The sequence below is a fragment of the Sinohyriopsis cumingii genome, chromosome 17 (genome assembly GCF_028554795.1).
Source record: "Sinohyriopsis cumingii isolate HCF-2022 chromosome 17, ASM2855479v2, whole genome shotgun sequence".
Classification (NCBI taxonomy): domain Eukaryota; kingdom Metazoa; phylum Mollusca; class Bivalvia; order Unionida; family Unionidae; genus Sinohyriopsis; species Sinohyriopsis cumingii.
In genome coordinates this window covers 8,884,835-8,908,805 of record NC_142977.1, presented here as the reverse complement: position 1 = coordinate 8,908,805, position 23,971 = coordinate 8,884,835, and the positions used below count along the sequence as shown (strand labels likewise).

Genomic DNA, 23,971 nt, shown 5'->3' with positions numbered 1-23,971 from the left:
CGTTTGCGGCTTCGTTGATACTTTTCACGCCAAACTCTTGCTGTCGTGTAGCTTTAGATATAGGAACATTATCATTCCTCTATAAGAAGTTTAACTGGCCCTGAGCGGTAAAGAAAGGGGAGCGGCGGTGTTAGATGTCACCCGAGCAAATATCTATAACCTGTCGTGTAAGTATATTGGCAATACGGCGATATGGTGGACAAATTGTATATCCCTTACATTCTTTAGATCTCGAAATGGCACGGTCTGTGAAAATCTTGCCATCAGGCTAGCCATGGGTCAAAACGAGCGTACCTCTTCTTCGCAATACGACTAGTGATAGAGTGCGTTAATACCACGAAGGAAGGATATTGCAGACGAAGCATTTGTTAAAGGCGCTTCGACAAAATACCAAGCCGGCATTGTAGCAGCATTCACACCCGCGAACACACGAGGGCTGTACTTTTAACTTTTGTTTCATCAGTGAGAGTACAATTATTTCGAGCTTACCGCAGGCTGGCTACGGGTGCACTGTGCTGTCCCACTACTCAGTGCTAATCTGCTTTTCACCCTCGTTCCATCTTAAAGAATATTGGTGCGTATCGACTCCATGTTAACGCAGATACGCTTCCAGCAGGGATTTGTATTTCCTATAGATCTTAGGCACCTGATCTTGGAGCTTCTGCAATACTCCATTGCAGATATCATAACTGGAAATTGGCTCCAATGATTCGTGTTCCTTGTCGTTTTTACCTTTAGAGCGATTTATAATTGAGAAATAGAAAAACAGAGTAGCTGAGAATACGGTCGGCTTAATTGACATATCAAGCTCTCTCATATAATGGTGCATCTGCCGGCAAACACGCACTCATAAATATAGTTGTAACTCTATCGTGTGAAACGTCAGAAGGATCCGCAGTAGTGACATTATGTGCCATTAAGACCCCGTGTCCACGAATTGTAAACGATGACCACATTTCATCACCGCAGCACCATTAGACGTTAATGAAATAAGCGTCAATGCCCTGAACTATAATAAGGATGCAGATTTTAAAACCATCAACATTTTGAAAGGCTCAGATTCAATCAAAGAGATATTAACTAGACGCATTTAGTGCTGTAGCCCCACCGACATACGTGATTACTTCGGTCCTCAAGATACATGGACTTTGAGGCGGCAGTAGTGCAGGCCGTGCTGGCAATAACTTTGTTCCTGTTAATTTTGGCCTCTGGAAAAAACGGGGGCAATTGCTCCAAGTCACCTGCAGCGTGGGCATTAGAAAAAGTCCGGGCTAGGTAGACTTTTCACGTATTTGTCATCGTACGGGCACTAATGCTTAAGTTCAGTTGTAATAATGCACTCTGTCACATTACCTGGTGCTTGTTTTTCAGGTAAAATACATATCGTGAGCTTAAGGATGCGCCTTCAAAAAATCTACGTCAATGTGGTTTTCTTGTCGTTCTAGGAAAAGAATAACTTGTAAATTGAGAATACTCTCAGTTGTGGTTATTTGAACGTGGTGGATATTAAGCCGGGGGATGGAGATACACGCCGGGAAATAGTACGAAGTGCGTATTGTAACTCCCGATACGTAAATATGTGTTTATCACAAATATGGGGCAAGAGATTTGAGTTTGATATACTATGCTAGGTTAGTTTAAACGACGCTAACATGCCCGGTCGATAGAGGTAAATCGAAGTAAATTAACAAGTATTACTTTTTTCAAGTTTTATATTTTACAAATAGTCATCAAAATGATGATGTTTGTGTTATGGTCGTAAAGGTCCAAGTACGCGAATTTCTTTCTTGCTAAGTGCAGCCGAAGTGTTTAACCATCCTGGTCTTTTCGAAATCTCACGGAGGGCCACGCGAATGTCTGAGTCGGTACATATCACCCATTCTAGAGCCAGGTACTGAACTTGAGGGTTGGTCAATACAACATGCATTGTGCGTAGAAATGGTATTGATAAGTACATATCTCTAATACGATGCGAAATATAGTGATGGTAGCGTCTTTAAATATAGCGATGCATTAGAAGAACAGACCCCAAAACATTTGCTCAGGTTCGATGTGAATGTGTGGATTACTGTCTTATTTCTGAGCTATACAGTCTTCGACGTGTTCGATAAATACATGCTACCGAATGTCACGTCCGAAAATAATGTGAGTCATTATAATTCCGGAAAAGCAGACTTTGAAAAGAGGTTTTGGCAAACCAAACCAACTTGCTTGTTTGGTACGACCACCGATTTGCCTACAGGGCTACTAGCGGTGGTAAGACGCTTGTACCGGTTCCTTGTTTACCACCAAGTGAGAATGATTCTAAGATCAGGTATTCTCTTTCAGGCCCAATACGGCGAAACGCGGAGAAAGCAGCTTTGATATGGTTCCCACGAACGCTTCATTAACGGGTTTAATGTTGAGAGAAACACGTACTGGCGGAAAAAGCATGGCCAAAACGATCTTGACAGGTTATATATTTATGTTAGTAGTATTAGCTTCTACGTACTTAGGCCCCACATATGGAACCCTATATACAATACGTTTACGGAACTAACAACCAATGAGACATTCCTTACTGAATATAGTGCCCAGGATGCTAAAATGATTTTATGTCTTTCGTGCTGGGCAAGTCTCAAGACTTTACCAAACATGGGTTACAGCGTTGCAATATGCTTCAATCCTCCCTCTGCACAGGTCCTAACATATATTTCAATTATTGGGAACAGGGAAAGCCTCCGATCTGGAAAAGGAGCTTCTCGCACTCATAAACGTTCAATCATCAACGGAATTGACATCCGCATTTCGATCAACAAATAACAGAGATTTAAAGCAGACAACATCCACAAGCTAGAAGACTAAATATTTGATGGTGCCTATTACATAATCCGTATTGTCATGGATCTTAGCAGTGACACCTTTGTGGGGTAAAAAACAATATTCAGGTAGTCAGAGACATGTTCGTTAGGGCACAAACGTGGACGTCGACACGGTAAGAATTCCCGGACAAGAGTCAAAATAGGCATTTTACATATAGTAGCCGCAGCCTAAGGATCATCAGCAGCTGGGTTTCGGCCTTTGTGAGTTACAGTGCACTGTTGAGGTATATGATCTTCAGAATCGGTCGACTATCGAGCACACGCACCGCTTGAAGCCGCCAGCAATTTTGTACATATCGCAGTGTTTGTACTGTCATGTTGTTGTCGCGTCCGTTCACTTGCCACTTCACATCCTCGCCGCATATCTTATGCCTCTAGGACGTTTTTACGATATAGTCTGCACAGGCGGGCCTTGTTTACATACCGTTTTGCATTAAACAATCATCAAACTTCTCATCAAGAATTTTACTCTGGAAGATTTGTAGCCAACCTTCTAACTCTGCGATTCTGCTGTCACCTACATACGAATTTTAGTCACCGGCACAGTAGCGTATTCTCTCCAAAATATAGCAATGTGAACGACTCCTTCAGCCATGTGGTTCTAGTTACGTGAACTTCTTAAAGAAAGTACACGTCAGCTCTAATACAACCGTGAAAATGTCTCAGTGCGGAAAAAAAAATTATTTTCCAACTAAGATGGCGTAAAAAGTTTGGTCTACAATAGCCGTGTTAGGAAATATCGGGCGAAAACTTACAACCATAACCTTGCCGGACTCTAGCACTAAAATGGACATTCTTTAGTGTTTTGAAAACCGTAACATTTAATTATCATGATATTGAAATGAGCAGTCGACAAATTTAAATCATCAAAACTAAGTGTATCAAACAGGTATAAATTTTATAGTTGATATAAATAAATCTCTGTGATATAATTTGGCCATTTATGTTTATAATTCAGAGATTTTGTTCATTTCTACGAATCGTTTCTTTCTGTTTCAGGGATATTTTTGTATGAACTCCTTTAAGAAAGGTCAACGTTAAGACGGAAAATATGACTTAGGCATAAAAACATTTATAAAATATGTACCGATAACCTTCTGATATTGAATGTAAATTTTATACTCATAAACGTATACCAACATCAGTTTACTATCATCACCAGGTGAGAATTTAAAAAAAAACCAGTATATAAATTCAACGACTTTACTTTATTTACAATTTATTTATTACAATTTATTAAATTGTATCAAAAGCCCAGTTGCTCTATATGTCAATCTCATGAGGATCATAATAAACATAAAAGTGTAGAAACACGGTGTCCTCCATCTTCTTCGTTACCTGAAACATTTTAACTTTTTCACATCACTCAATCAGAATTTAACCCTTCTATCAAAACTATTTTGGTAAAAGTTATATATATATATATATATATATATATATATATATATATATATATATATATATATATATATATATATATATATATAAAATCATAATATAATGAGAATTAATGTACAAATGCACTTTCATTTTTAAAGAATTAGTAAACTTATTTTTATGTTGTTCGTTTATACTTTCACTAAATAAGTTATTCTGCAAGTAGAATAATACAAACATATTCTTAACTAATTGTAAACAGGGGACACAATTCAACAAAAAAAAGATTAATGAATGTCGTATAGTGTTTTTGAATTTAGACCTTTTGGATATACCATATGAAGACGGTGAATCCGATAGATTTCCTTTAGCTGACGTTCCATCTCTGAATCAGCTTTAACAATAGGTTGGAAGGGGAAATCTTGCAAAGTATGTGAAATTTTGTTAAAATGTGCGGCAACATGAGGTGAAAATGATTGATCGATATAATATTTTTATGTCTGATCTATGTTGGTTCATACGTTTAGTGAAACTTAATTAGTGAAAGTATAAATTGATATCATAAAAACAAGTTTACTAATTCTTTAAAAATGAAAGTGCATTTGTATATTAATTATCATTATATTATGATTAATAATTTATAAAATACTTGATAGTAAGCATTAGGCACGACAATGATGCAATATTAAACATTCCCCAATAATACATCAAGATGTAATATATTATTTTTGAAATTTATTTACACACACACACACACACACACACACACACACACACACACATATATATTCTATATCTCTGATAAGTGCGCATTATACATAATAAAATATTAATAAAACTGTTTCTCTCTCGCTCTCTCTCTCTCTCTTTATATATATATATATATATATATATATATATATATATATATATATATATATATATATATATATATATATATAAATTGATATCATAAAAAACAAGTTTACTAATTCTTTAAAAATGAAAGTGCATTTGTACATTAATTATCATTATATTATGATTAATTATTTATAAAATACTTGATAGTATGTATTAGGCACGACAATGATGCAATATTAAACATTCCCCAATAATACATCAAGATGTAATATATTATTTTTGAAATTTATTTACACACACACACACACACACACACACACACACACACATATATATATTCTATATCTCTGATAAGTGCGCATTATACATAATAAAATATTAACAAAACTGTTTCTCTCTCGCTCTCTCTCTTTGTTTATATATATATATATATATATATATATATATATATATATATATATATATATATATATATATATATATATATATATATATATATATATATATCTTGGCATCCGTCCGTCTACGGGAGACGATGGCGTACCTCCAAAAAAGTACGCTTTTGCTTATCCTTCTTTCTAGCTCTCTTTTCAGCTTGTTTTATTCTTCTCTCTTCCTCTGCGTTTTGAACTGCCTGCCTGACAGCCAGATGCTAGCTGGAACGGTTGTTTGCACAGCTCTCCCAGTCGTTGACATTGATGTTTGCCATCTTCATATCCTTCTTGCAAATATCTTTGTAGCGCAGATGTGGTCGTCCAGTTGGTCGTGCACCTTCTGCTAACTCCCCAAATAACAGGTCCATGGGAATCCGACCTGGGTCCATTCTCTTGATATGGCCAAGCTAGCGAAGGCGCCTCTCGCTGAGAATGGAGAACATGCTGTTCATGATGGCGCGTTCTAGAACCTCTGTGTTGGGTACTTTGTCCTGCCACTGGATGTGCAGAATGCGCCGCAGACATCTCAGGTGGAATCTGTTGAGTTTCCTCTCGTGTCTTGTATATGTGGTCCATGTTTCGCTGCTGTAGAGAGGTGAGCTGAGCGCGCAGGCTTGTTAGACACGCAGTTTGGTCTTCTCTGTGAGGTTGCGGTTGTTCCAGACCCTCAGGTTAAGTCTGGCCATCACTGCCGATGCCTTGGCAATCCTGCCGCTCACCTCAGAATCAATGGAGAGTGAGTTGGAGATATTAGACCCGAGGTATGTGAAGTTCTCGACAACTTCCAAATTGTACCCATCGATGGTGACAGAGGGAGGGGATTCTGTGTCCTGTTCCATGACATTCGTTTCTTCAAACTGATGGTCAGTCCAAATACCTTACATGCATGGGAGAGGCGGCATAACAGCTGCTGATGTCCATCTTCCGTGTGTGATGTCAAGGTTGCATCGGCGGCAAAGAGCAATTCACGGATGAGTACCTCTGTGACTTTAGTCTTAGCACGGAGACAGGCGATGTTGAACAGCTTGCCGTCAGCCCTGGTATGGATGTACACTCCCTCGCTGCAGTCCTCGAATGCGTACTGGAGAAGCATGGAGAAGAAGATGGCAAAGAGCGTTGGCGCAAGGACACAGCCTTGTTTGACTCCGCTGATGACTGGGAATGTTTCAGATGTCGCGCCATTGAAGCATACTGTGCTGTGCATGTTCTCGTGGAACGACATAATGACAGCAAGCAGACATGGGGGGCAGCCGATCTTCTGCAGGAGTCTGAAGAGTCCACTCCGACTAACCAGGTCAAACGCCTTCGTCAGGTCTATGAAGGCAATGTAGAGGGGCATCTGCTGCTCGCGACACTTCTCCTGCCGATGACGCAGTGAGAAGATCATGTCTACAGTTGAACTGCAGGCTCGAAATCCACACTGGGACTCTGGGTAGACGCGGGAGGCTAGGATCTGCAAGCGCGCCAAGGCAACACGGGCGAAAGCCTTTCCGACGATGCTGAGGAGGGAGATGCCCAGATAGTTGTTGCAGTCACTACCGTCTCTTTTGTTTTTGTACAAAGTGACGATATTGGCAACACGCATGTCCTGTGGGATGTATCCCTGTTTGCAGCAAAGGTAGAGGAGTGTGCGTAGGGGGTGGATCAGTGCTGGTTTTCCGCTCTTGAGGACTTCAGGCGGAATGCTGTCGCTTCCAGGAGCCTTCCCACAGGCAAGGCAATCGATGGCTTTTCCAAACTCTTCCAGGGTGGGCTGTGTGTCTAGCTCCTCCATGACAGGCACGTCTGGAATGGCGTCCATGGCAGTTCCAGTGACATTGTGTTGGGTTGCATATAGCTCGAGATAGTGCTCAACCCATCGCTGCAGTTGTTTCCCCTCATCTGTGATGACTTCGCCCGTCTTGGACTTGAGGGGGCCGTCTTGTAGCTGCGGGGGGGGAGCTGTCGTCTTTTTGATACCCTCATACATTCCTCTTGTATCCCCGGTGTCAGCAACTGTCTGTATAATGTTGCAAAGGTTCAGCCAGTAGGTGTTGGCTCAGCGGCGGGCGGTCTTCTGGGCGTTGTTCCTTGCAATCCTGAGGGCTTGTAGTGTTCTGGGGCTAGGTGCAGCCTTGTATGCCAGGAGGGCTTTCCTCTTTGTCTCAGTCAAGGGCTCCATCTCCTCCCAGTTTGCCTCATACCAGTCGACATTCTTTCGCTCCCTCTTCCCGTAAGCTGTGATGGTGAATTGTACACAAAGTCACGGATATGGGACCACTTGGAGTCAATGGTGTCATCAGGTGTCACTTTGGTGAGGGCTTCCTTCAGTTTGCTGATGAATTGCTGTGTTTTCTCTGGGTTGCTTGCACAGCAGGTTTTGATACGTGGGTGACCCTTCTTCTTGGCGTGGTGCAGCTTCTTAGGTAATATTCGCACCTTGCTGGCTCCGAGAGAATGGTCCGTGTCACAATCGGCACTGTGGTAGCTGCGGGTGAGGAGGACACTGGCCAGTTCTGCACGCCTGGTGATGATGAGGTCTAGCTGGTGCCAGTGGCGTGAACGTGGGTGTCTCCACGACACCTGGTGGATCTCCTTAAAGAAAGTGTTGGTCACACATAGGCTGTGGGAGCAGCACATCTCCAGCAGTCACTGACCATTCTCGTTGATCTTGCCCCTTCCGTAAAAGCCGAGACAGGTGGACCAGGCCTCATGATCAGCTCCCACTCTAGCATTGAAGTCTCCTAGTAAGAAAAGGCTTTCATTGTTGGGGATACTGGATATTGCTTGATCCAGAGCCTCATAAAACTTGTCTTTCTCCTCGTAGGTGGAGCAGAGGGTTGGGACGTACACGCTGAAGATGTTGACCGGGCCTAAGGATGTTGACAGTCGGAGGGCAAGGATTCTCTCAGTACCTGATGATGGAGGTTCAATCAAGGCGATTAGCGTGTTCTTGACGGCAAAGCCTAAACCATGCTGCCTAGGTTCATCCAAGGGCTTCCCCTGCCAAAAGAACGTGTAATTGGCTTCTCTGATGGTGCCGCTGTCCGCCAATCGGGTCTCCTGGAGGCAGGCAATGTCGATGTTCAGTCGGGACAGTTCTCTGTCAATGACGACAGTTTTTCGTGCATCGTCAATCTGCTGTAGGTCAGCGGTCAATCCAGATCACATGGTCCTGATGTTCCAGGATGCAAAACGAAGAGTTGGAGTCTTCTTATTTCTTCTTTTAGTCTTTCCTGGTGCGGAGTTTTGTGGCCCACTTGTCGAGATGGTTCTCTAAGCTCCAAGCACCCAGTGAAGCAGGCAGGCCATGGCGGGCAGCACCTTACTGACTGGGGGATGCCCAGCTTGAGGCGGGCGGTAGCTGTCCAGTGAGACCTGATGATCTCTCCCACCGTCAGAAGTAACCCTGGCGCCAAGCTCTACGCCAATCGAGCTTTGACTTAGAACCAGTAAACTGCTACTTCTCGTGTTGTGCCGACGCCGTACGACGACGCTGGAGTGTCCTCTCCAGTGGAGCTATGAAGCCTGGGCAGGGTGGTATGGAGAATCAGCTGTTGCCCATGCAGCAGATCCCCCCTCTGTCGCAGGAGTTGCCGGAATGACGTTGAAGTCAATGTCATACCGCCTTAGGGACTCCATCTCCGGATTTTCTGTCGGTGTTTACTCCCTTAGCCTTTCCCATGAGTGGGTATAGCCACAAGGCACCAGAGGTTTGGAATCGGAGTTTTCCTTCTCCTAGATGAGAAATTGGAGTTGCTAATTGTTCTTAAATTTTTTATCTGGTAACAGTGAATGTGATATAATGTAATCAAGTGCCTGTTGTGATTGAGAAACCAATTAATGGATTTTATCTTTTCATTAATTTCAAATTTACTTGGTAAACATATTCTTCAAATCGTACTAATAATTCAACTATAATCAACAGTAAGTGTTCGAGGTAGTTTTGAATGATATAGTGTCGATCTCTTGTGTTGTTTTTCTTACCATTTGTTTGTTTATTACCAAGCTTTCCATTTTGTTGTTTTCAAATTCTTTCTAAACGACGTTTTCTTCTACGCACGTATTATTCTCCTAAATAAGCAAGAATTAAAGAGGATACTAACTGAGCGACTCCTTTTTTCAAACATTTCTTTCAATACGTAAGTGTACATAAATATTATTCCTGCTTCATAAAGGACACCAATAGTAAGAACTCCAATATCAGCAAGTTTCTGTATCATGTTTTGATGTTGTGTGTACAATCTGATTAAATTCAGATCTCCACAGTCACGCCAAAATCTCGCTGTCTTGACGTTTTAGATATAGGAATATTATAATATCTCTATTATGAGCGTGATGTAAAGGTTTAGTTGGCCCCAATCGCTAAAGAAAGGGGAGAGGCGGTGTTAGATGTCAGAAGATCTGAGCGACAGTTAAATGTCACGTTTTGGTTACCTTTGGAATTCCCGGTCCACTTATCTCTAAAAGCCCATCAGATAATGTGTTACAAATAAGTGTTGTGAAGAGTTAACGTTAGTAGCGATAATTTCCGAATGGCATGTGTCACATTACAAAAATTGAAAGTTGTGATTTGATTGGTGAACTACAAGGTCAACGGAACATGACCTCTTACTGGTGCCCATCAAATCTCTACGAAGGACTGTGGATATGTGAGTAAATTCAGACTGGCTGTGTTTGTTGTCATGATATTTATTTGTTATAAGATTTACGATACTTTTTTCTTCATTTATAGCGTCTTGAGATAAGACATTTTCTTTGGTCTTGTTGTAACGTTTATGTATAATTTTTTTGATTGGTAATTTGTCACGTTTTATTCCAATTTAAACATTTTTTGATTATCTGAATATATTACCTTGACCCAATCGTATTAAGTTGGTGTTATAAAATATTTTGTTTTACAGAGCATGGATTCATCAAGTAAGGATATAGGTAACCGGTCATATTAATGAAATAGGGAGACGAAAATAGTATAATCGTTTCTTTCGTTTTGGAGGGAGAACAAAGATATCAGTTTATGCACTGTTAAGAGGACGGTAAAAGGGGGCGCAGATTTCTAACTTGCGGCATGGATCAGGAAACAATTAACTGGTTTCGTTTTGCCAAACTGCTGACAGATGTCGGTGCCAAAGTACTTCAGGAGCTCCTTAATCTCCTAATCCGCACGTCATGTTTGAATATCTATGTAGACTGTTGGTTGAAAAATGTCAAGGATCGCTGCTATCCCAACTGCCTTCCACTCATTATGTCAGCATTAACCAATGACTGTATAAACTTTGATGCTTCAACAAAACAAATACATCAAGCATTACTTCAAAGCTGGCGGGGAAAAACTGGACCTAACACAATGAGAATGTATCAACAAATACAAATACTCGAGGAAATGGAACTGAATATTAAGGATCATTTAAAAATGCATCAAAAACAGCTATTCTCACTGACAAAATGGTTGAATAGAATAAGATCCGAGAAAGTAAAGCAAGTCTACTTGCTCAACCAATTAACAAAGTGGCACAGAGAGTTCACTGAGTGTATTTCTGTGAATAGACAATCTCTTCTGGACCACATGGACCTCAGTCAAAGTCACATTAGCGACGTTCTTGTATCCATTCAAAAGTCCTTGGCAGGACTAATACATCCATCTCGTCAGGATGTCACAGATTTGGTAAACATTTGCCAGAACGATCTTACCATCACATCAATCAGGTGCCACGGTGAATTAATGAAGTTTTATGTATCTTGGCTACCGAAACTAGGAGATCTAGTTGATTCTTGGAAGCTAAATCTGGGGAATACTTATAATGTGCAAAACTTGCAAATGTGTCTCACTGACCTTCAAAGGAAACTCACAAAGCTGCATAGCTCTTGCAACTCAGCGTTACAGAATTGTTATAAGGCGTGGTTTCAAGACCTTCAAAACACGTTTTGCAACTGGCAACAGATGCTACTAGCCTTTCAAGGTTCTTCAAGTGATTTGCGAAGCCTACTTCTGATGTGGCAGCAAGACATACATAAATTGCAATCACCTGCAGACAAACATAATCAGGAATTCTTCAAGTCGAGAAATGTAGATTTAAACAGACTCTTGAAAAGAAAAGTGATAGACACGAGTCAATGGCTATTACTCTTTCCATCTAGCGGATGTCCAGTTCTGAGATCTTTTGATATAACACTGTTATACACACTACTAAGAAATATCTGCTCAATCTGTCCTCCACAGCAAGGGTGGAATGACAAATTGTCCGATACAGATCTTTCGACGGGCGCCGATCTTCAAAGAATAAAATCGTGCAGAAATCATTACGTAGCGCACATTTCCAAAGCAAATCTATCTACATCTGCATTTAATGAATTATGGTCGCTATTAGAATCCGTAATCTGTCGACTTGCATTTGAATGTGGCCAGGATTTTCTAGATGAGGTTAAACGTGAATTGCTGCATCTTCAACAATGTGAATTCGATGCTTCAAAGGAAAAACATTTTTGGGTCAACATGATTAGCTGGTGCATGAGTGAGTTACATGAGGTTAACCAATTTCCTGAACTATTAGAAAATCAGAAATATACCAACCAAAGTTTTGAGCTACTAGAGATATCAATGCAGAACAGTTTCAAGGCTGTTCAAACAATGATCCAGTCAAACTTCGATAAGGTGGAAAACAATGTGCAGAACCAAGCATTACAATTAAGCGAGAAAATAAAGGAAATAGGAGAAAAATGTCATGCAGACACAAGTAAGTTATTCACAGTGATAATAATGGATATTAGTGTATTACAGACGCTCCGCTCATAAAACTGATATACATGCACATATGGCTTTAAAAAACACGATATTGGGTTTATGGCTTAAGATGAAGTTCTTATCAGAAAAGTAGAATTATTAAGCAAATTTTCAGTTACTTCTGGTGATTTTATTAATTTATCTTAATGTTGACATGTTGATTACAAAAATAGTATTATCGTGCGCGATTTTGGTTGCTAGATTACGTTTCGTTGTCAGAAATTGAGAAAAATCTGAATCATCACAATCGTAATGATCTGGATTTGTTATGGTGACATCTAGATCGAGTAAGTGTGGTAATAATATATAGGCATTTCAGACAAGCATTATGTCATGAATATTGTCATCTTTAAAACATTATAATATAGGTGTTTTACTACCATAATAAATCATTATACGCTGTCACACTAAAGCTATAATTTACATTTGTTACTATATAAAAACAAACATTTGTTACCAAATACAAATTGAAAAACTAAGCAATAGGCTTAGTGAATGAGACTCAACCCCTCAGCAAAAATGATAATACTTTTTTCAATCTGATTAATATATCTTATTTTGGTAGAAGTATCACCAAACGCTTTTAAGTCAATATTATTATGATTATTATTATTATCACAAACATTTGAACAAGTAATTGATGGGAGGTTATGTAGCCACCTGATTTGAAGGCTGGAGTGAAATTGTATAAAATGACCATGTAAACTGTTACCATTATTTTTCTGGGATAACTTCAAGTTTCAACAACAGTTTTTGAATTTGTATGAAGTTATGCATATAGGCAGTCACCTTTTTCAGGACACATACTACCTCGCCAAGCAATAGTGATGTATGATCAGTCAGTTCAAGTAGAACCAGAAATAATTACGCCCACAGGTGAGTATGATATTCAAATTTATTTTGAACTTGACTTTCATAAACTCCTATACCACATATAAGAAATCACGTACAGGATGGAGTAAAACTCGTACTTAATAAACTACAAGAAACTTAATAATTAGGTGCATTTTGTGACAGTACGAGATTACCTTTGATTATGATATTGATTGAACAATTTAACTGATTTGTCTTGCACTCTTAGACCGTTTTCAATTAATTATCCTTCTTTGCAAATGCCACAAACTCAAGACTGTTAATAATTTGAGCATGCAGTCAATACGATTTGATAAGATCGTTAGTTCAATCTCTCTTCGGACCAGTTATCGCAAATAACGAATTGTAAATGTAACATTTTAAATAGCTACGAACACTGTTCTTAACTTTGTAGTACATTACCATGTAGTTCTTTTCGTATGTACTATCACAATATCCATAAAAGTAATTTTTATTTTTTTAAAGGTAAACAATGCTATGATCCTTATGCGTTGGCCAATGCATTAGGTGAATCGCCAGTAAATTATCAAACAGACGCGTTAGCAGAATACAGGCTTAGAAGAAATTGTGAATGTGCAGGTTTGCAGTTCTTGGGAGAAACTCCAGGTGATGGAAACTGTTTTTTTGAATCAGTTTCTAGCCAGCTCGATCGCCTATCACTTCCACGAAGATCTGCCCGAGAGTTAAGGGCATCAGTAGTACATTTTTTGCTCAATAACAGGGCTTTCCAAGTAGGTGACATTTCTTACATACTCTAACTGCACTGATTTAAAAAAATAATGTTTTCCACAATATATGTATACCTGAACGTGGGCGCTTATGTATTGAAGAATAATTTTATTATTGCGTGACAAAGTTAGGTAGCTGAATTAATTGGATACAATTTGATGTTTTCCGTCAAAGCTTCCAAGTGTTTTAAACGATGAGGCCACAAAATTCTAAAACGAATTTTGCCTGAAAAAGCAGTTAAACATGTAACGAATAACTACAAAACAAATGTACTGTTCATTTAATCCAGTGGGATAGGAAAGATAAAAAGCACCAGTCTGGTTTACATAATTGCTCATTACCATTCTTCTCCGACGTCTCCTCGTATTTTTAACACAACCTGTACTGCTACGATCAAGTCATTTATACTGTGAACAAAATAATACGATGGGCTCAAATATTCAAACATATTTTCGAAAGGCAACTTTAATTAAAGAAAAGTTTAAGAAATATTTATTGATTATTGCTAATTAATCTTGACTTTGCCAATAGTGTTATAAAATAAATATATTTAAACTGACGAATACATGACGTTTCAGGGTCCCGAAGGAATGATATCTCTAGAGGGTTTTGTGCAAGGAAGTTATGAGGATTACTGCTTGCGCATGTCTCGTGAAGGAGAGTATGCGGACCACGTGGCTATCATTGCAATGGCTCGTATGTTGGAAAGAGACATAATGATTGTGACCAGCTCACCCGGAACAGGACCTGACCAAAGTATTATATGGGTCGTCGGAAAAGACAACTTCGGTGGAAATCCAGTTCTATTAGCACACATTTGGGAAAACCACTACGAATCTCTGGAACAAAAATGTAATAAGAGCATGGTGACGTCAACTTTTCAGATATAACCTTAAGTTATCTTGCGACAAGTACTATGGCTGGAGAGTTTTAATGTTATTATGTATTACCATCAAGTTATTATGTATTACCAACAACGATCGACTTTCCTCTTAAACTATGATACAGAATTAATGTCAGTTAACTAGTGAATTATATATATATATATATATATATATATATATATATATATATATATATATATATATATACCACATACACTAAAACTAACATGGCATTTAAAGTGTTGGTGTAAAGCAAATTGATATATATCCACCTTTGGCGCAATAATACGAATATATAAACATACTTTCAACTGCAGGCTTATAGATCAATGATACATTTCTACTCATTTATTAAATAAATGACTTACGAAAATAAGGATAAAATGTGTAATAGCCCCTGTTTCCTAAACGAAAAAAATATACAATTTTATCGGAATCCTTTCTTTTTTCCATTGCCCGTTCCCCTCTCGTGCGTAATGGACAAAATAAGCAAATAACTGGAGAGAGAGAAAAACATTGCACTGGACATAAACATTAAAACTAAACTTGTACCAAGTAACCTACAGTAATCTGGTACGTCGTAAAGGTATGTTTACGCTTTTTTTGGGATCTATCTACAGTGTTCATAATATCAATGATAGTTGCAATAGCCAGTCGACACTATACTTTAAATTCGTCGATACGAGGTACACATGCTGCAGCGTATTTAATGCTCTGTTGTTGGTCTTTCTTAATCGTATTATAAGGTTCTAAAGTAGATTAATAATTAATAAATACAAAAATATCCAAATGGTCGGATGCTCCTCCCTCTTTCTGTCTCTCTCTCTCTCTCTCTCTCTCTCTCTCTGGATTATCGTAGCCAGATACGGACGAAAATCCATGAAAATACGAGCGTTGGGGATTTTCGCTTGTCATACGACGATGTCTCTGGACGTATGAATGATGGTAAAGTTTAGTCAAACAGTCCAAAGGAGAGACAGACAGACAAAGAGCGAGAGACAGAAACACAGGGAGAATTTTATAGTCTTTACAAATGTTAATTAAAGCAGAATAATGACTTAGATGAACTGTACATATATTAAAATATTTTAATTACCTCTTGATGGTTATTCATTCCGCTTAGTTTCTATTCCACGCTAATTTCCATATGCCAGTACGTGAATGCCTGACAGAACATGTTCAGAGTACAAGCAGCTAACCATATTTGTATTGCACTATTTGTTTCATTAAAAAAAACCCATATTTTATGTTTAAATCATGTGTGTCTTCTTATATAATAAATGTGAATAAAAAAAGAAACTTAAAAAGAAAACAATCAACTTAACAATTTGTGAACAACAAGAAAAGGCGCTGAACAACATTTTGGAGGGGACACACTCGCAGGGATGTGAGTTTATTCACTCCGTCAATACACAGTTGCTCGGGGCATATGGTAACTCCATTCAAAGGGCAAATATGTGTATTTGTATGTGATGTAAATAAAATATATGTATAATATGTACGCTGTATCAATGATATACTATTCGTTGTATAAATGTTTCATTAAAAGGAAACTCGGCAGGCCTCATTTCCTTTTAAAGCAACATGTGTACATCTCGTGGTATTATCACTGACAGCGTAAATACTATATATATATATATATATATATATATATATATATATATATATATATATATATATATATATATATATTCTTTATCGTTCTACGTTACGGACCTTCCGTAGCATATACACACAAACACATTCTTTATCCGTTACGGACTTCTACCTATGTTCACAGGCTCGACAGATGTACATAAGTCCAGAAGTACTGTCTGCGAACGACTTCCACAAGAGCCGATTGTAGATGTAGAAGGTAACTAGAATTCAACTTGTCATACCAACAGTTTTCAACAAATAGCTTTCTTTGGATGAAGATGTATTTCTTACTATTTTCCACTCCTCCTCTTTCGGCCGCAGTAGCCTTCCTTATAACCTATCAATCTTTCGAAGCATCCTTTGAGTAATTAAGATATTCCTGGATATATTCTCGTATATTGTTCAGAATTTTTAAGGTGCTGTTTATAATTTTGCTGCAATAGTACACAAACATGCACCTTCCACAAATATGAACACAGTGTACTAATGAGTAGTAGAAAACATTATTGGTACCCAACGTTAACCAGTCATATCGCACAATGGAATGCAGCATTGACCATAGATACTGCATAAACTCACCATAGTACAGCAGCAAACACATGGTTATAATGTTAGAGGAAGAAAATACTTGTTACTGGCTTTTCCATAGCTCTGAACAAGCAGCTTTGATAGATATGTCTTAACCTGATCATGAGAGTATCCATGCATACCGCATAGGCAGTGAGGATCATCATCATGGGTAGAAACTATGAAAAACTTGTACACGGCTTGGGAGGCCTGGATTCGCAGGGTGGTGGTAGCATATTCCTAACACAATGTGAACATAAATTGAATTTATTGTGAGTGTGACAGTATTCTTAGATTGTCGCATGTCATTATAGGAAAGACTCAAATTTTTTTGTTTCCGCAGGAACCGCCATTCCAGTATATATTTCCCAAGGTGAAGATGGCATCATCTGCGTTACGAAATGTTTTTCTGCCTTGAATGCACACTTAGTGGATGAAACTGTTTTAGGAGTAGCCAAATTCATTTTGATGAAAGGCCTAATCAGTCCAGATGAGTTTGACAGAGTAACTCATACAGGGACCTCTAAGAGACTTCGTTGTGAATCACTTCTGAAGAAAGTCATTCTTGGGAAATCGGATCTATTGATATGCTTTTTCAACGCATTAAAAGCACATTGCCCAACTATGGCTAAAATGCTGGCAGAAACAGAAGTAACGGATGAAGACAGAAAAAGTAAGACACTACTAAATTTAGGTTATTGCAGATAAGAATATGATGAAACTAACCTTTTCACGATTTGTGAGAACAGCATTATATTATATATAAAACAAGATTCGGATTAAATGTAAAAGTGACAGTCAAAGCTGACTTCATTCGTCTGCTTTTGAATTGCATTATATTGTGCATGTCGTTTATCCGCTATTGCAATACAACGATTCCTGTATTCCTTGTACAGTAAAACTTTCCTAACTGCAACAAACAATCACTTAAACGTTTGCATAGTCCCAATGTCCAGCTTTCTGACATATGACCTTGAAACACCCGATTACCCAACTCCAACTTCACAAAACAAAAATAAACCACACGAAAAACAAAACTCCAATCCAGAATTTGCATCTGAAACGTCTAAAAGAAGTGTATGAGACTGTGTAATAATGGAAGCAATCATCGTCATGCCTGTTGAGACAATAACTATGTACAGGAACATCTAATTATAATTCCTACACTGGAACAATTAGCTTTATCAGTAGTTATGGTCTGTTACAAGATCTACTTTGTGATGACATGTTTGATACAGTTATATTAAAACTATCACACCGGCGAACAAACAATGCTGATCAAAGTCCAAGTTAACATTAACATACGAAATCTATTATCGTAATATACATAGGGTATAACGATTAAATGTCTTTGATTGTTTGCTTTTTAGAGGATATATTTAAGGATATACACTAAATACCTAATGTCCACAACTGCTTATTGCAATATACATTTACTAAGAATAAGATATCAAGTATATATATGTGTGTGTGTGTGTGTGTGTGTGTGTGTGTGTGTGTGTGCATACGAACACATTACAGAGGTCATCATAGGATTAATGACGTCAATGTCTGGTGAATAAACCGATATTTGTTCACCTGAAAGACAATCTGTTCCATCTGTATCGCAAGGAGAACATTTGTCACAACATCTTCAATATTCAAACAAATATCAGAACCATGGCCCGCGTATTGTTAAAGATACACATGTGATAAATAAAAATGCAGGCTGCGTAACTGTATGTACAGTGAGTTTTTATTGTTTTCTTTTTTTAGAATTTCGCAAGGTGAAAGAGCGTGCGGTCGAGGACACAAAGGGCGTTGTACAAGAACACGCTGAAAACAAACTGCAGGATTTTGATATCAAATTCTTTCAACTGAATCTTTGCGAGTCTCCAGATGTGGTCAGTTTGATAAATGACGCTATGGTATCTAGATTTGTATTTAGCGTCCTTGACCACTCCCGTGTAATGCAACGCAAACACGCTGCTGACAAAATTCATGACTTATTCGATAAGCTGCGTTCAAGTGACATTGATGCTGAATCAGAGCTTGAAAGCATCATTGATTGTCATTTGTATGAACAATGGATGGATGGTAGAAAGGAAAGACGGAAATTAGGTAAGTTAAAGTAGAGCTTCTTAAACGAAACTATTCGATTGTAATTTTCAATTTTGTTCGGTCCGTCCACCATCTCTTTCATTATTGAACATGGACAACTATTGGATCCGATGTGTTCATGTGCGAAATTAAATCTTCAACTATTTTAACAGTTACAAGTTTTCACTATAACATCGTACCCAAATTATTCTGATAAGGAGGTTAAACTGCAGATTTTAAAGTGGCAGTTCTCAGATATGTGTTGAAATGGAACTAGTCATGAATAATGATCTAAAAAGGCATAAACTTGAATACAGAAATAACCGTGATTTTAACGAACAAAAAAGTTAAAGAAAGAAAAAATATAACCAATATTCTTGCTTTTGTTATTTTAAATACTGATAAGGCGATAGATTTATAAGAAAACAATAAATGCATATAGGACCGTAATAATTGACGTGATAAACGATTATTAAAGGAAAGACTTAATAGATGTGAAAATGCATTTTGTATAAATTAATTAAGTTCTGGATTACCAAAGTTATGTTAGTGTTGTCAAAAGGGGTTATGTGCTTAATTTTACATTGCAGAAGGTAGAAACCTGGCTAAACGGATAGGTAAGTGATTTTAAAATAAAATCTGAATTGATATTTATTGTGTTCTGTGGCCAGTTGTTTGTGTGTATGACTGTTTGTATCTGAATCAGATTTTCTTCAGTGCACTAAATTTCGTTATTTGATTTGATTCAGTTTGATCAACTATTTTATTAGAAAGCACATGGTCTTCATTCAATGAAACACCGTTCTCTTTTTATCATATAATTTAATATATCTTTACATCTACATCTTCGGCAACTTCATTCTAGATATTTGTTTTGTCATTTGATGTCATCGTGAAGTTGTGAATATAGAGCGCAGTCTGCCAATCGTAAACTTAGTTTTAGTGTCTCAGCAAATTACTTGTTAATATGTGTACATCTACATGCGCCAATGTTTACAAATATTTTAATGAGTGACTCATAATAGATGTCTTTAAACTTTTCCAACATGCGTGCAATTTCGAACTAGGTACAGTTGAAATAACATTTTGTAATTATAATAATCCCACTGCTAATGATTATTTTTCACTTTAAAGGATTAAACTTTAGAGCCGTTTGCCGTCATGCAAGACAGAGATTCAAAATGTGGAAACAGGAAAGACTTGAGAGAACTATTACAGATACATATCAAATAGAACGGATGCGGGGAGAAGAAAAGTACCTGATTTTTCTTTCATATTCATCCTATGATATGTACATTGTTAGAAGTGGAATCATGAGCGAATTGGAAAAGATGTCAACGATGTTTTTCGGTGATGCAGGGCATGTCGGTTGTTCTGATACCTTATTTCGGCCAGGACGCATCATTGCAGAAGAGATAGATCGTTTTATTTCCTGTAGCTCCGTCATTGTATTTGTCGTTAGTAAAATGTTTCTCTCAAGTCAATGGTGCCAATTTGAATATCACACAGCCCGTCTAATGTTTAAACCTATAATGTATCTCTTTATGGACAACATTAAACCTAATAAGCATAATGACATCAAATATGCGAAATTGTTGCATAAGAAGGGTACGTTGACAATCGATCCAGACTGGAACAAAGTGTGGAAAACTATTTTAAAAATGAGCAAAAGTAAACAGAGAAACACCCAATATTATGAACTAAGGTTTAACTGGGCAAATAACTTAGCGTAAAAAGGAAAGTTTAAGTCCACGACAAAGGACAATACGAGAAACTACGTACATAAAAAATGACTAGGGGTATTTTTAAACAGACCAGTGAGTATCTCATTATTTTATCGACCATTTCCTTCGGTAAGTTCGAAAGATGTAACAAAGATATACCACATGGACAATCATTCTTCTGTTGATATTTATGGCAACATCAATTTGTTAAAATATGTTAGCTCCAAAATCATAAAAAGAAACAAATGTTCAGTTTGAGCACACCATGATGGCGAAACTGTGACAATAGCTTGGAGAAAACAACGATGTTATGTAATTTACTCTTTGCTAATTGTGTATGTGTTTTTATCTGAAATCAGACTTCCCTTTCCTAAAACATATCATTTTCACGGAATTGTGTATATTTATTGTTTACGTATAAGGAATAAAATGTACTCCGGTTTCGTTTCTGAATACAGCGTTACCTGAGGTTGGTTTATCTATATCGTACATTACTTTGATGTAGTACCTTCGGTTCTCTACGTGCTGCCCGAGAAAGTGCTTTTGATGGGTAAACCGATATACCTTGAGCGCACAGGCCATGCATTGCAAAACAGGATCATGATAGATTCCCATTACGACAAGCCATGTCAAAGAGCGGTCCACTTTACGGCGCAGTTATCTTCACCTTTAGTATGTGAATTGTAACATTGTATTTTCCTATCTGCATTAAAGGATATAATTATTTTATTCTCGTATTTATTCTGGATTTTAGGTAGTTCTGTCTTGTGTCGTATAATGCAATGTTATTAAATTTATCATAGTCCGTTTCCAAGTTCACCAGTATATAACTGAACAGAAGGACTGCATTCACATTAATATTACATGTATTGAGGGAGGAGAGAATGTTGCTCGTCAGATACAGGTTCATTATTATGATAACCTTGTATAGTGGTCTTGATAATATGATTTTTAAATAATCAACTCCACTTAGGCACATGCGTCATAGCATGTTATACATGACCGTGTCACAGATATTACACAGATTTAGATGTTATATTTTCAGCTGAATGGGTTGAACTGCTTAAAGGGGTGAAGGAGTGATAGAGTGATAGTGATAAACCTATGCTGTATCTTTACTGTGATTGGTGTTGTTTTAGCCGTGTTGCTAATTTATGTTGGTATATACCCGGTGTGCTGCTATCGGTCGTGACGTTGGCCCGGTTGAAGATATTGGTTATCTAGTGGTGAGGGACCAAAGCTTCAAGACCAACGGGTCTGCAGGGAACAAGAGGTTCTACAAATCACTATGCAGACCGGGAGGGGCGGACCATTCGTGGTGGCTCCTTGACCATCCGTCAAGGCGGTGGGCTGAAAATACCTTGTGGATGTGGATTGTACGCCGCAAGATGTCCCAGTTTATATCAAATCATTTATCACTATCTGAGTGAAAACTTGTCATTGTTTATATGAATCATGATCTACCATAATTTCTGTGAAATCATATTATCATTGTTTCTCTTTGCGTTTTATTATTATTTTCAATATCAGTTTTTTTTTGTTGACAGTTCATTTCAAATTGCACTTTACAAGTCGTTCCAGCTGGGAACCTTGTTATTGTTTTCGTACATCAGTTACTGAACTCAGTTTTCTTCAATGTGTTAAAAATCCAATATTGGAATTTATGCGCAAATAGTTTGGTGTTGCATTTTGCTATCTTTAGTGATATATAAATAAAAATTATATTTTTGTCATCATTCTTAGTGTCATCGTTGTAAATGATCTGACTCAACCCGGTTCATCTTGTTACAATCATATTCTCGAAGATTCCAATTACCCCAATTTGAAACGGGTCTATAAGTATTTTTCTTAGTCTTTTTTACAAGGCGCAAATAATCTTTCAGGTAACTAATGTAATTTAGCTTTATAAAAAGTACCATAATATATGTAGGTCTCTGGAACACTCGCCATTTTTGTATTGTAGTTTGTGATCTATCAAAAGCTTTTGATCTGGTCTGGCACAGAGATTTAGCATTTAACCTTAACGAATACCGTTTTTCAGGCAATCGGATGAAGGGATGGAAAAATATCGATATAACTGAGAAAACGGTCCCGTTGCATGAAATTTTTTCACGAGAAACGATAATAAATGCCATTCTAGTGTGCAATTCATGTTTCTAATCAAAGTAAACGATTTTCGCAACCGACTTTGCCAATGACTGATCTCTACATTATTCACTCCCTTTTGTGTTGAAATATAACTAGTCATGAATAATGATCTAGTAAAACAGCATGAAGCTCAATCCAGAAAAAAAATGTTTTTCAAAGAAAAGAAAGTAATGTAACAAGAAAGCCACAAATATTCCTGAATTTGTTTTCTTAAATACTAATCTTAAGAATGTGGATTCTCATCCTCATCTTGGACTACTACATTCAACAAATATAAGATGGGCTTGCCTTATTGATTGAATTTTAAACGCAACATCATCTCTAATAATCAGTCTTTGAAAATTAAAACAGAACGTTAGCGTGTAAGCATGTCTTTTGTGGGATGGCGATTGTTTACGTAACAATGGATAATGTGACGGGGTGACACATCGTGCTACATGTCTGCGGCATGATGCCCCAGTGCTAGATATCACTATAAACTGCCACACTTCAGACACTGTAGCGATATGACTGGGAAAAAAATTAAGCTACGTTAAAAATCCAAATAACACACTCAAGTTGGAGAGGACAACATTGAAAACATTTCGATAGAGACAGCCAAGCACACACAAAGTCACGCTATTTAGTACTATGGTTCCACACATCATGGCGAATTTTACCCGACCTGTAGGGCTAAATTTTCAGGTCAGCCGCATTAAATGTAGCTAAAAGTAGGTACTTAGTTTTAAATACTTCGTGTGAAACGAATTAGATACTGTTAGCTATATTTAATGACACTGACCTGAAAATTTACTGAGCTTGAGATAGGACTATACACGTCACTGACTACAAAACTGAAACATCAAGACTGTCTCAAGAGCTACGCAAGAACCGCAAAAACTAGAAATGTTATATCAGACCTGCCTTCTTCAAACTTTATCCAACACCCCCAAACAGCGCCAGTTCAATCAGATATTTTAAGCGAAAATTCCTGCACTTACCAGAGCGGTTCATTCGTCAGTCAGCAGGCTATTTCACAAAGATTCTCATGTAGTGTATTATTCATTGCACTGCTAAT

The 23,971-nt window shown here is 37.8% G+C and overlaps 1 protein-coding gene across 1 annotated transcript in view; it reads left to right on the top strand.

Moving 5' to 3' along the window:
- LOC149777717 (uncharacterized) overlaps positions 1–22,502 on the top strand; it is a 36,662-nt gene extending 14,160 nt beyond the window's left edge. Inside the window, exons 2-10 of the mRNA XM_089938768.1 lie at positions 10,396–12,225; positions 13,071–13,148; positions 13,611–13,876; positions 14,453–14,726; positions 16,539–16,613; positions 17,307–17,636; positions 18,719–19,063; positions 19,633–19,659; positions 20,177–22,502. Coding sequence (XP_089794894.1) covers positions 10,560–12,225; positions 13,071–13,148; positions 13,611–13,876; positions 14,453–14,726; positions 16,539–16,613; positions 17,307–17,636; positions 18,719–19,063; positions 19,633–19,659; positions 20,177–20,775 — 3,660 coding nt within the window. The 5' untranslated portion in view covers positions 10,396–10,559 and the 3' untranslated portion in view covers positions 20,776–22,502. The remainder of the gene's footprint in view (positions 1–10,395; positions 12,226–13,070; positions 13,149–13,610; positions 13,877–14,452; positions 14,727–16,538; positions 16,614–17,306; positions 17,637–18,718; positions 19,064–19,632; positions 19,660–20,176) is intronic.
- The last annotated feature ends 1,469 nt before the right edge of the window (positions 22,503–23,971 follow it).